Source organism: Cyprinodon variegatus, unplaced genomic scaffold, assembly GCF_000732505.1.
Source record: "Cyprinodon variegatus isolate N-32 unplaced genomic scaffold, C_variegatus-1.0 Scaffold58, whole genome shotgun sequence".
Lineage (NCBI taxonomy): Eukaryota > Metazoa > Chordata > Actinopteri > Cyprinodontiformes > Cyprinodontidae > Cyprinodon > Cyprinodon variegatus.
Genome location: NW_015150511.1, coordinates 262668 through 276329, shown reverse-complemented (window position 1 = coordinate 276329; position 13662 = coordinate 262668). Strand labels below are relative to the sequence as shown.

General features: G+C 42.2%; 1 protein-coding gene across 1 annotated transcript in view; it reads right to left on the bottom strand.

Moving 5' to 3' along the window:
- Window positions 1–781: 781 nt before the first annotated feature.
- LOC107082650 (putative bifunctional UDP-N-acetylglucosamine transferase and deubiquitinase ALG13) overlaps window positions 782–13662 on the bottom strand; it is a 23311-nt gene continuing 10430 nt past the window's right edge. The window contains exons 10-26 of the mRNA XM_015371435.1: window positions 13120–13237; window positions 12800–12864; window positions 11977–12077; window positions 11798–11883; window positions 11454–11721; window positions 11230–11334; window positions 10944–11091; window positions 8009–8180; window positions 7869–7904; window positions 7732–7787; window positions 4201–4269; window positions 3911–4037; window positions 3724–3843; window positions 3610–3650; window positions 3410–3530; window positions 1807–1914; window positions 782–1664 (exon numbers count right to left, since the gene is read on the bottom strand). Of these exons, the coding sequence (XP_015226921.1) occupies window positions 1318–1664; window positions 1807–1914; window positions 3410–3530; window positions 3610–3650; window positions 3724–3843; window positions 3911–4037; window positions 4201–4269; window positions 7732–7787; window positions 7869–7904; window positions 8009–8180; window positions 10944–11091; window positions 11230–11334; window positions 11454–11721; window positions 11798–11883; window positions 11977–12077; window positions 12800–12864; window positions 13120–13237 (2088 nt within the window). The 3' untranslated portion in view covers window positions 782–1317. The remainder of the gene's footprint in view (window positions 1665–1806; window positions 1915–3409; window positions 3531–3609; window positions 3651–3723; window positions 3844–3910; window positions 4038–4200; window positions 4270–7731; window positions 7788–7868; window positions 7905–8008; window positions 8181–10943; window positions 11092–11229; window positions 11335–11453; window positions 11722–11797; window positions 11884–11976; window positions 12078–12799; window positions 12865–13119; window positions 13238–13662) is intronic.

The window sequence follows — 13662 nt, the reverse complement described above, 5'->3', positions numbered from 1 at the left end:
ATATATATACACACATATATATACAAATATATATACACATATATACACACACATATATATACAAATATATATACACATATATACACAAATATATATACACAAATATATATACATATATACAAATATATATACATATACATACATATATACATATACATACATATATACATATATACATATATATACATATATGTATATATCATATAAGAAATTGTTTTTCTAAAATTATTTTTTTTTAAATAAAGCATTTCAAATGCCAAAATAATGACATTTAATGAATTATAATGCCAATTCAGGCCTTAATTTAAAAAATAATTATTTAATGACTTGATTTTTAATGACCTGGGAAACCCTGTAAAAGCTTAATTTTTTCAATTCTGACTAAATATGAATTAAAAGCAGTTATTGTGACTAAAACTAAGATTTCCTTAAGACTGAAACTAGACTAACATGTGACTATTTTCACACAAAAATTAACATTTTGTAAAGGACTTTCAAATAACATTGAACATTTTGAAATTTACAGTTTAATATTACATTAAGATATATTGCTAGAAAATTGTTAAAAAGATGTGGATTCCTGCATTTTATGTTTCAAAGACCTGCCCACCCCTTTCCTGATGTCAGGGACCGACCTAAGATTATTAAGGCCCAGAAGTCATCGTCCAGCAGCTCAATCGACTTCAGGATAAATTCTAGTAATAAGGTCCCAGAATTGATCACAGAAACCACTCAAAAAAAGATGATCTGCTGGTGGAACAAATTTTATTAACCCAAACAATTAGACACCAATTTGATGAAAACACAAAGAGACCCCTTGATAAAGTTAAGGGACTAGCCACAGCCTACATTGGCCCCACCTCCCACGCTCTGATTGGCTGAAGATCAGAACAAAGTATTAACTTCTCCTTCGAAACAAAACCCAACAACCTTGTAACTATAACTCAATTTTCTAAGAGTGACTATTATAAACAGGAAGTGACTGAGGCAGACATTTTGGAGGTGAACAAGTGCCTGAAACAGAAAACATGCTAATAGTTAGCCCTGGGATAACTGGCATTCTTTTAGCAACTTTTATATAAATCTTATTCAAGTTATTTTTAACAAGTGAAAACATCTAATAAGCAGGAATGGTCTGTCATGTTAGCTGCATGCTAACAGCTAACCATGGCAGCATTTGAATCTGATGCCAACATGTCACGCTGCACATATTTTTCAAAATAACATTTTCAGGACTTTGTGAAAATTGCCTCATGGGCAGAAAATATGAGGACATGGCCTCACTGACTGTAACTGGTGCTGTTGGCCACAAGCTCTTTACATGGTGGGGGGGATGTAGTGCGTTGGTGTGTGCGGCGCAGTGATGTAACCAACCACATGAGTAGGATTGGGGGCCGGGCAGTAGACCCGCGGGGCGTGGCCTGATGTCGGGAGTGTTCCCCAGTGGGCTGAAGTGGGAAGACAAGGATGGTACGGGGGATGATGGGGAGGGTGATGAAGGGGAGGGTGAGGAGCTGCAGGTAAGTAGCCAGCAGGGGGCGGCGCTTCGAAAGGGATATGCAGCAGTGTAGGGGGAGGGAGCGTCTGATCTGGGTAGAGTCCTGAAGGTGTGGAGCCTGGAGAGGCCGGGTTCATGGAAGGTCCTTCCACTGAGGGGGCGGGTCCTGAGGAGAGAGACCAACGTGTTTCAGGTTCATCATTCTCATTTTATCGTCTCTAACCAAATCAAGAGTCTCTACTTTTCTGAATTCAGCACAAGTGAAATGGCCACATTGCGTTCAGATAGGTTGAGTAGTTGGTACTGACCGTTGCCATGACCCTCCAGCGGTCCGTCTGCTGCCCTAGAGGAGTCTGGGTAGGAGGATGGGGGTTGGTGGGCTCCACGGCCAGACTCAGAGAAAGATGGGGGCACAACTGGGGGCATAAGATGTACAAGAAGGGATTATCAGGTCTCAACTTCTATAACAGTAAAAAACTTTAAGCTTCTAGTTCTCAGAAGATCAACTTCTACATTGTCCAAAGTGCTAATCTTTGATGTGATCTCTTGATGGCGGTGCACAATTAGTGTTAGCCCTGCTGAAAAATAGCTGAAAGTCGTTAAGAGTCTTCAATGCGATGGTGGAAGAGCAGCTAGGATGCTCAGTTATTCAAAAAAGTGATTTGGGCATTTCTTACCACAATTCTGAAAAAATACTCAACTATACCCTAAATTCTGGTCAATCAGGTGATTTTAAGACCTAAGATTCCCCACATGGGCATAAAAAAAACTTTAGATATAAACAGGTGTGGTCCCAAAGTGTGTAGCTGATAGCCACACCAGCAGATCTCGTTCAGGAACATTTAGAGGTCAGTCATGGATATTGCATAAAACTTCAAGATTAAAGATCAGAGTAAATAAATGTTGCAAATGAGAACGCAGCAATGGAGACAGAACAGGTTCTATAAATAGAAAGACAGTGGGCGCAGAAGATCGACTTGCCAAGCTGGTCAATTGTTTGCAACCTCAGGAAATGCTTTTTGATTGGTTACACACAGAGGTGGGTAATAACTAGTTACATTTACTCAATTAACTTCAGTAAGTTAAAAAAAAAAAAAAAAAAAAGTACTTTAAGGAGTAGTTTTAGAGTAGTTTTTACTTTTACTTGAGGAAAAATGTCACAAAGAATCACTTCTATTTCTTGAGGCTGCTTTCTACATTGTGGGTAAATTTACTTAAAGAAAAAAGATTGCTTTTAACAAATATGCAACAGTGACATTTTTTCTTGTGCTAATTTGTGCTTAACGGTGAAATGTCATTTTCCATCTGCTCAGTCTGCTGTGTCATTTGGAGGTTGAGTAGAAATTGAGTAAAGAGTATTTATTTATACATATTAACATATTCCCATGTACTCCAACCATTGATTTATGTTTTATAACTCACATTTATTTTTATCTACCTAATTTTTTTATTGTGCAATTACTGTATTTTATATGCTTATTTCAAATGCTCATTCTTTGAAACACCAGAATTTTAATATTAAAATCTTTTGGTAATTTTTACATCATTTTGTAAAACATTAAATCAGGTGTCAGCGCTACTCAGTACTTGAGTAGCTTTTTACTAAATACTTTTTCACTCTTCCTTGAGTCATTTCTTTTAAATAAAAATTGTGTTCTCATTCACCCCTCACTGAACAGTGGCATTATTGACAATATTTACTTATTTACAGAACAATATCTATAGATAGAACAATAATTTCCATCTTTAGAACAGTATTAATTCAAGTGGTTCAGCACTCCATCAGAATCAGGAGTTTTTCTGCTGTTACTGGATCATTTTAAACCATCTGATTTTTCTCTTTGGATCAGAACAATCAGTAAACATGGTTCCTTCTTTCTTCTAAGGTAAACCCATCCTCTAGAAGCTCACCATGGGGAGGGGGCTCTTGGCTCAGGTAGGGGGGGTAGTGCTGGTAGGGATAAGACGGGTCTGGTGAGGTGGGGGCATACACCTGCTGCTGTTGCTGTTGCCAAAAGCTCTGATGGTACCACTGAAAGAAGGCCGACGTTCAGAGTGAGGCTGAAACTGGACAATCCTTACCCAAACGTTTGCTCAGTGTGCAGCGGTACCTGAACTCCAAGGTTGTAGTAGTACTGGAGAACCCTGCAGTCTGAAAACAAACATCAGATCTCAAACTGACCAGCATGACTTCAGATGAAAACTGGCCTCATGCGATCTCTAACCTCGGGGTAAATCACTGCCGTTTGGGTCGTAGGAGTAAGATGGCTGAGTCACCACAGAGCAGACAGGCTCGCCCAACTCGTTGACCAACCAGGGAGCAGCAGCAGAGATCGTCATGGAAACTAAGGACAAAACAACCGGTCAGAGTTTACGTCTGATGTTCTTGTTCTCCACAGATCATGAGTCTACCTTGGCGTGTCTGAGCGTGAGCAGCTGGTGGCAGGTGAGGAGCAACAGGGACCCGAGACGGCGACGGTGGTGAGGAGGAGGAAGAGGAGGAAGGAGAGGAACAGATGACCGGCAGCGGCTTCACAACCTGAAACAAACGCATCTAAGGAGGTTCCTCTGGAAAACGGAGTATAAAACATTTCCTCAGACAAGAACCTGAGAGTTAACATGACAGATGCCATCCCTGAACTTGCAAACGAGGCAAAATGATGTACCCAAAGCAGCCAACAGGGGGCAGAGTGGGCATTTACCTGTGGCGGGTAGCAGTAGGCTATGTCCGACCTGCTTGGAGAGTCTGTTGAGCCCCTTTCCTTGTCGTCCTTTGAACAGACAAATTCATGCCATCAAACACCCGCTGGTATTCCTGGACATATATGGAGTTAATATAGTACTAACCTAAGGACAACATTTGTAAAAAAAATAAATAATAAAACAAAAAAAAGCAAGTTTTGTAAATGAATTTTTGAAAGAAATGCTACCAAGACATAACCTGGAAGTAGCCATATTGATAACATAGAACTGAGTTCAGTTCTACGTTATCGATCAGGGATGTTTGCAGCCTTGCTGACGACTGTCAGCTTCAGGAAAAAAAATGTTTGTTTATGAACAAAATAAATTATTTTATGGAACTTTCCATACAACAAGGTATCCAAAGTGTTTTACTGCACATCAAAAAAAAGATAAATGAAACATAAGATATTAAATAACTTGCATTAAAATTTAAATCAAATCTCTGAATTAACAGATTCAGCGACAATCAGTCAGGCTCTGCTGATCTAAAGGTGCAGTAAATGATCATTTTGTCAGTCCAGATTTAAAGGAACCAACAGGTTCTTAACATCATAAACTTTTTTTTACAGAACAGAGTAAACGCCATAAAGGATTATAATTTTCTGGCTTTGGTCAGGACTCTGGAAGCAGCATTTAGGATGAGCTTCAGCTGCCTGCAGAACTTTTTCAAAGACCAAAAGCTGGCTCCAGTTAAGGACAACCAGTCCTGGCACCGTTTTTAAAAGTCTACTAAACTGATTTAGTAACACATAAAGGTCCCAAGCAGAACCCTGGTTTCTCACATGCTTTGTGGTCTTTAATCACACCGTGTTTGTTTCAGAGCGCTGAGGCTGAACTTTAAATTGACTATCCCTGTTATTTCTGCATTAAAACGGGAGGAAAATATCACGTACACATGACATTTTGATTTGAGTGACTAGATGCCCCGTCAAACATTTTCGACTGGCATGTCTACAAGACATTTTTAACCTGATCAGCTGTTTATGTTAATTACTTGTGTCCATGTAAACAATACAATCCAATGATGTTTTTGTATTTAGAGTAGAACACATGTATATTGATTGCTAAAATGTGCATGTGAACACATCTAACAGGTGATTTTGGTATCACTACATTTGATTAAAAAAAATAACTGGAATAAGGTTCAGCTGATGAATTTAAAAAGAGGTATTCAATATAAAGCCTATATTCTTGATAATATAGTATACATTTATATTCATAATACTTGGATATTTAAAGGGAAGGTGAGATGGTTAGACAATGTTGCGGCCTTGAACCTCCTCAGAAAAAGTGTTGCAAAAGGGTAGCCTGGTAAACTGGACTAAATGGGAGATTAAATGTGTAATTTAGTCTGGCCCCGATGAATGAGACATCGGAAGATTGCTGAAGAGAACAACCCTTTGTTTTTCAAACTGCTGTCTGTGCCTATTGGCCAATGCTCTAATGAGCGCAACTGACTGTGACGTAGTAAGCGCAACAAAAAGCTGGTGGGAAAGTGTAAACAAACAGCCTGTTGGTAAAACGGCGAATACGTCCTTCTTAAAAATTAATGAGCGTAGAGCCTCTTCCTGCTCACATTCAGTCTAATCCTTCCAAAACGGATTCCAAAGCAGAGTCAAAAATCGGAATCAGAGCCAGCGGCTCTTCACACATAATGCCGAGAGAGGGCCGTTGCAGACGGGCTGCGGTTAGCCCTGGCTGCCGTTAGCCTCGGAGGTCCACTGGTTGCCGCGGTCAACTTCGGAAATTGTTTTTTTAATTACGCATTAAATCAATAAATGTACCCTTAGGGCTGGGTACCGAACTTCGGTACTTTTATGGTACCGACCGAAATGCTTCGGTTCTACAGAGTATCGAAACATGCCTCGTCTTTCGGTACCAAGTTTCGGTGATTGGCTGTAACACTTAACGTGATTGCGTCATCCAGGAAAAATACACAGGTGGTCCCGCCTACAGCCAGGGTTCGTGTGTATCTGTTGTGAACTGGTTGTGAGCGTCGCGGAACCCCTTTAAAATGCCCCCCAGGTCAAAAGTGTGGCTTCACTTTATTAAGACTGATGCTAATAGTGCGCAATGCAATACATCGTGCACGGAAACAATTTAAGAGCAGAAAGTCGCTCGGTGTTTGACTGCAAGAAGAGCGGACCGCAGCCGGCGCGACCATCCTCCTCTCAGCAGCCCGTGGGCAGAGGAAAGCCAGAGCGGAGTGAATCATGCTGCTTTCAAATTGGACGCAGCAGGAGCAGCAAAATCGCGTCTGCTGCTTCCTTTTTTGCTGCTTGTACCAGCTTCTGACACGCGGCTGAAGAAGCTTTGCTGCTCTGGCTGCGCGGTTGAAAAGTGGCTCTGACGCGCGTTAGGCGGAGCTACTCTATCCTTTATTTGCCTTGCAGCTATATTTGCTGTGATCAGTGGGAATAAAGTAGTTTTATCATGTTTTTAAGTGGGAAAATCCACCTGAAAACTTAATCAGTGCAGTCAGTTCATCCTGCCTTCCAATATTTCTGTCGGAGCCGCTCAGACCCCCAGCGGTGCGCTGTCAATAGGATCCCATTCAACGGGCTTGTTTGTCAGACATGGTAATTTTTCTAAAGGAAAACTGCTAAGTAAAAAGGTCCTCACAATGTAACAGTGAATATTAGACAATGAATTTTTTTTTATGTAAGAGGAAAAATGTAAATGGAAAAACAGAGCTTAAAATAAAACTCAAGATTTGTACTTTTTTATGTTGTGTAATTTTCTTTTTTTTTTCGAATTGATATTATAAAACTGGTATCGAAAAAAGTATCGTTCAGGAACCGGTATCGAAGTGAAGGTATCGGTATTGGTACCGGAACCGAAAATTTTTGAACAATACCCAGCCCTATGTACCCTATAGTGATGCGTTAAAGTATAATATTCTCGCCTCAAATTATCTAAAAACTTACTTTTATTGAACAGCAACAGAAAGAGAACTTTTAACTTTCAATGGAGTGCTCCATTAAAAGCTGCTGCTCCTGCAGTGCATGCTACTGTTGTGCTCTCTCCAGTGTCGTGCAGCCCTAAAACCCCGCCCGCTCTGCATCCAGACATTCAAAACACATCTCTGCTTTGTGATTGGTCCGCCAGATTTAGGGCTTCGGGCATTGATTGAGGCTAGACCAACTCGAAGGCAAAAATTATTTTTGCCGCTGGCGGGTGGGGCTAGTTTACTAGGCTAGCAAAAGGGTTTATTCTCATAACCTCAAGAAGGCTTCAAGTGATCTCCAAATGGAAAACCTCAAAATAAAGGACTTTCGAAGTTGGGTGTTTTTATGGCTATTTTAAACAACTCTTGAGGACTTAAAGTTAATTCAATTTAAAAACTCTCCAGGGTTTCAAGGATCCATGGGAACCCTGTGCTTGATTTGTTTAGCCTTCACCATAGTGGTGCTGGATCCGCAGTGCCCCCTGCTGACCAACTAGGGCTGTAACATGATGAGGAATGAAAAGCCAGATGTCACCTTGGTTACCTGGTTGGAGGAGGCCTCAGCAGCTGTGTAAACACTTGACGTTTGGTAGCGCTGATCTAAAAGAGATCAACTTAGTGTCACTTCCGGTTTTAGCAGGAAAAATAGCAGCACAATGACCGTGTTCTAGTGGTACTTACCCTGAGCGCCGTATACATACTCCTCTGTGTACTCAGCTGACAAAATAAGAGTACATATCATTAAGCACAATCTGTATCCAGCTCCAATTAAGGATTTTTTCTCCCTTTTGTTTCTTTTCCAAGTTCAGTAAGTTACTTACTCTGGTCCTCCAATGTGCTCACATCCTCCTGGTCCTCCTCAGAGGAGCATAAAAGGGTGTTTCCAGGGGGGGATGTCGGGTGAAGGGCCCCTGAGGCCCTCTGAACTCTATAGGAAGAGCCAATGGGAGGAGATGACTCTCCAATGGTGTTAGGAGGAGCTACAGCATTGCCCTGCAGAGAAGAGGGGGGACACCGAGGAGTTTAAGAACCATTAAAAACAGTAGGTCAAACTCAGCAGGTTCTAAGAACGTCTGGTTTCTGTCAGGTTTACCACTTTTGGTTCCAAAGTGTCTACCAAATGATGCAGGTAATATGGCTGCCAACAACAGGAAGGTGCCAGTTCTGGTTGAAGAGCGGTGTAGGAAGTGCTATCAGACTGCAGTGACAATCAGCCATAAGGTGCATTAGATCGATGCAGGTACTGGATCGAGTAATTTCCATGTTTTCTGTATAGACAATGCGACTAAATCGTTGGCAATGCTAAGGATGAGTTTCAAGATATATGAATGGCATGTATCGGGCGATTGATGAGAAACTGCATAGGGATTGGTCCTGTGGACACTTTGATAGAGCATGGTGTAATTTAACAAGGTTGAAAAAACTGTCAATTTGTCTCCCTTAAACAATCAGGGACAGCATGCGGTTATGACATAGGATTAAAGAGCACAGCTGAGACTAAGCTTTTCCAGTCAAAAACTCCCTGAAGACTAATTCATAGCAGTATTGCAGATCCTGGAAATACAGCTAAAGCACATTCAGCCATAGACCAAAGTTCAAGCCAGTGTCAGCGGTGTCCATGCAGATTATATGATGGAGGCAGAATGCAAAGCAACCAACGCCAGACAAACCACTAAGAACATTTTTTGTGTTTACGGTGAATGTAACTTTAGGGGTATGACTGGGATGGAAATCTTGAATTGGTGAGTTAGACGTGTGGACATTACACAAATTCCAGGGTAAGTATATAATAACCAGATGGAAGACCACACTCCTTAAACACCAGTCAAGGCTCTACCTTGACACAGCTGACGTGAGGAAAAATCTTAGGAGAGTCAACCCAAGAAAGGCCCCAGCCCCGATAACATACCGGCGGGTGTTCCAAGGAGTATGCAGGTCAGCGGGCAGGTGCCCTCACAAAGATTTCTAACACCTCACTGGACCAAGCGATAGTTCCAGCAAGCTTCAAGTCTGCCTCGATCATTCCGGTCCCAAAGAAGCCTCACGTCACCTCATTTAATGACCACCGGCCTTTTGCACCTACTCCCATTGAGATCAAGTGCTTCGAAATGCTGGTTAAAGAACACATTGTCTCCAGTCTCACCCTAGCATTTGACCCGTTCCAGTTCGCCTCCCGACACCACTGCACTTAAGATGCCATCTCCTCTGCTCTTCACCTCAGCCTGGCACACTTGGGAGAGAAGAACACCCACATGCAGATGCTGTTCCTGGACTTCAGTTCAGCTTTCAACACCATCATTCCACTGCATTTGATAGGTAAACTGGAACATCTCAGCTTTAACCTGCGCCTTTGCAATTGGCTGCTAGACTTCCTCACAAACAGACCTCAGTCAGTCTAGGTTGGACAAAACACCTCTCATGTCATCACCCTGACCACAGGCCCCCTCACGGCTGTGTCCTGAGCACAGTCCTGTTCACTCTGATGACACACGACTGCGTCCCCTGGTTAACCACCAATCACATCGTGAAGTTTCCACTGCTCATCAACAGCTCAGCTGTAGAGCTGGTCAGCAGCACCAAATCCCTGGGGGTGCACATCACAGAAAACCTCCTCACTCACACCACCTCACAGGTCAAAAGGGCACAGAAGTGCTTGTTCTTCCTGCGGAGGATGAGGAGAGCCCACCTGCCCTCGCCCATCCTCACCACCTTCTACAGAAGCACCATAGAGGGCATTCTCACTAGCTGTCTCAGTGACGCAGACTGGAAGAATGTGAGAAGAGTAGTGAGAACAGCAGGGATAATCATCAGGGCTCCTCTTCCCTCCATTAAAGAAATGTAATCCCAGCGCTGCGTTTACAGAGCCCGTAACATCATCAGCGACCCCTTACACCCCCACCATGGACTGTTCTCCCTGCTGCCCTCTGAGAAGAGGCATCCACTGCAGGTCCAGTAACAGCTTTTCCCCACTGCTGAACTGCTGGAAAAAAAAAAAAAAACTTAAGTCACAAATCAAGACTCTGCATCACACTGACAAATAGAACTCAACTCAAAAATGTTTTTCTACTGCATTTTTGCACCATATATATTTGTTTTTGCACTGCTCTGAACTTCCACATCAATGCCCTTTGCACCATATTCTTCTTCCATTTACATTTGATCATTGCTACACTTTATGAAATGGAAATTTGGTTCTGTATACACTCTTTGTATACATAATGACAATTAGGTTGTCCAATTCTAAATAAAAAAAACATGCATTAGCAGAAAGTGAGGCCTAATGTTTATTGTATCATCGCGTTACCTCTAAGTGGAGAGTCAGATCCGATGTGGAGGTGGGCTTAGCGTCTTGTAGATTATCGATCACACAGATTTTAAATCATTTTCTCATCCTGCCCTACATGTTTTATTGGGCCACTATCAAGACTTACTTCAAGCTGAAGAAGACCACCTTCAAGTCTTGGCTAGTTCTATGACCCAGGTCGTCAGATCCCAAAGGAAAACACTGGATCCAGGAGTGGAGGAGATTTGCTGCTTCACTCATGTGGAGTGATGGACAAAGGTGATTGCTCAACTATTTTATTGCCCAACTACATAAGAACTCCCCCATCACCACCTTTCTTGGGGAAGCTGGTTCTGTTGAGGACTTAGTGTCTTCAAGAGAAAACCAACACGGCAGCTTCGACATCAACCAATCGATGGTTCTAGGCTGGAAAGCAACCTGTTTAGAAGTGTCAATTATTTCTGGTTCCTCACCGGCAAGGCAGGGAAGACTCCTTCATTGGAATCTTCCAGCTGGTAGTAAGCAACAGGGGGGTCCATATCAGCCGATTCGTCCACTGCCTCAGCTGGAAACCCAAACTGGCATTCCTTATTGACAGCCACCAAGTGGCGCCGACTGCGACTGTATAAACGTTAGAAGTCATTAAACAATCTGTTCTGCAGAACAGATGTGTTCTTGTTCCAATCAGCAGGTCAAGATCAAACAACTATTCAAACTGGAGGAGAACATTAACATTGAAGATTGGTTGTGTCTGTTTACCGGGACCTGAAGGCATAGTTATCATAGTCATGGTAATATCTCCTGGTTGGGTGATAATATGACAGCTGGGGACCAATCAGTTGTCGGTTCAGGAAACGTGCAGAACTTCAAACCCAAACCAACAAGTCAGGTGGCCAAAGAAACACAAAAGCACAAAAACGTAAAGCAATCAGCAGGATCATCCTTGATGAAATGAAGTGTGTGCCGGACGACATCAGACTTACCTTGACACTCCATAGCGTGAGGCTCTTGCCCCTGGAGGGTGGTGGTGTGGGGGGGCATAGGGGTCAAATGTTACAGCCCCTGGTGAGGGAGGAAGAGGTGGACGTGGGTGACCTGCAGGCTGGAAGCGGGGGGGCAGAGAGGAGGGGACAGCGCCTCCATAAGAGACCGGTGGTGGCATTAGTAACTCTGCCCCCTTCATGCCATTGCTGCCTCGAGACTTTCTAAAGTATCGATGGCGTTGATGTCGCTGACCTCGAGACTCTGGGTCTAGTAGAGAGAGGATGATGTCAACGGGCCAGGATGGGTCAGAAAATAGCCAAACACTTGAGAACCTCAAGCTTACCCAGCTCTCCCTTCCTAACAGGAGCTGCCACGTTCCACGCAGGAACTGGGTTTACTGGTTTGAGATCCGTCAGTGGAACTAGGTGTCTGCAAACAATTAACACAACCAAGAACTTAAATTCTGGAGCCAAGAGCATGATATGGAACCGGTGTCTGGGTTCATATCCAACTAATTCTTACTTTTCTCCTAGCTCCTCGATGAACACAGTAACTGCTGCTGAGTGCGTTCCTACTTCCTGGATGAAGGCGTTGTAGTACTTTCCCTTTGGTTCCAAACGGACCTGAAACCCATTAGATTGAAGCTTGATGTACAGTCTGTTTTGGTTCATTCAGAACCTTTATTGAAAAGCCAAACTTTCAGGAAAAGAAACTAAGATAGTGTATCCCGGACAAGCCCCCAATACAGAGTGTATAGATTTGTTATTTATTCCTTGTCCATTCATTTTTCTTCCTAAGACCCAGTCCACTTGTCTGTAAAACTCGTCTTGATCAGATTCTTCTTTGAAGTAACTAACTGTACTCAAACGGAAATTAAACTGCTTTGTTGTTCAGTTTTAGCCCAAACCATTTTAAGAATCCTCCAGGAAGCCCGAAAAACTGTTGATACAGCACCATATTAATGATTAAGTCTAGGCTGACCAAATCAAAACTTGATTTAAAGTTTATGACATGGTTGTCATGATACCAGATTTTAAATTTGATACCAAAAATCAAGACTACAATTACTTAAAAACTAACTAATAAAAGCTCTTTTACTGGAGGGACCTTCAGGTCTTCATCCGGGCAATTAAAATGGCTCATTTTGCCAAAACTGTATTCAAAGAACAATTTCCTTACGTCAAAATATACATTTTTATAATCCCATCATCAGATCTTTTTTTGTCTTGTGGAAATTACCCGGGGCTGCATTGCAGTGGGGATCTGTGACTGAAAGAAAGTTGTCTGATGATCTACAGCCAAAAAACAAACTCAATTCTAAGACCCACAGGAAATGAGGCGTCACCTGGCACTTGTCTCCCAGGAAGTACTGCCGTCCCGCAAACACCATGTAGTCTGTCTTCTGCATCTCTGTCACAGCAAAGTAATTGGATTACAACCATTGTTCACTCCTACCAGACATCCTAAAAATATGGAGCATTTCTGAGTCCGTTATATCTAGTTCCAGTCTTGTATGAACTATTCTGTTTCCATGTTTATGAGGGACATGACTGTGTTCACTAGGAGGAGGTTCAAACTAAGATCCATAAGTAGACAGAAGTCCTCAATAATCAATCACCAACCAAACTAGGGTTTGTTTTCAGAAGTCATGCAACTTCCTGTTACCTTTGCAGGTGTCCTGCCACACGTCAAACTCTAGGTTCCTGTAAACGTCTCCATCCAGAGACTTCAAAACCTTGTAGGGCAAAGACAATCTGCAGGTGGGAGGAGCCTCAGCGGCCAACTAAAAAAACAACAGAAATGACAACTTTAGGGTATTAAAGGACCAATATCACAGTGATGGGCCAAGGGTCTGCAATTTACGATCCAAAAATTTATTGTTGCCCTCAGTCCAGTTAAAACTTCTTTGCAGCCACAAATGTTATAAATATTTAAGAAATTACATTAAAAAAAATAATAAATAAATATCTACTTGACAATATTTTTTAGCCACTAGGGTCGCTAGACCTGTAACTTCCAGGTTTAGTATCTTCTGCAAGCAAATTAAGTTCAGGCAGATCTTTGCTGTCCCAGTTTGACGGTCCATATTCAGACGACTTCCAGCTGCTTTCTTTAAAAAATATTCACTAAAAGCTGAATATATATACACTATATTGCCAAAAGTATTTGCTCACCCATCCAAATTATTGGAATCAGGTGTTCCAATCA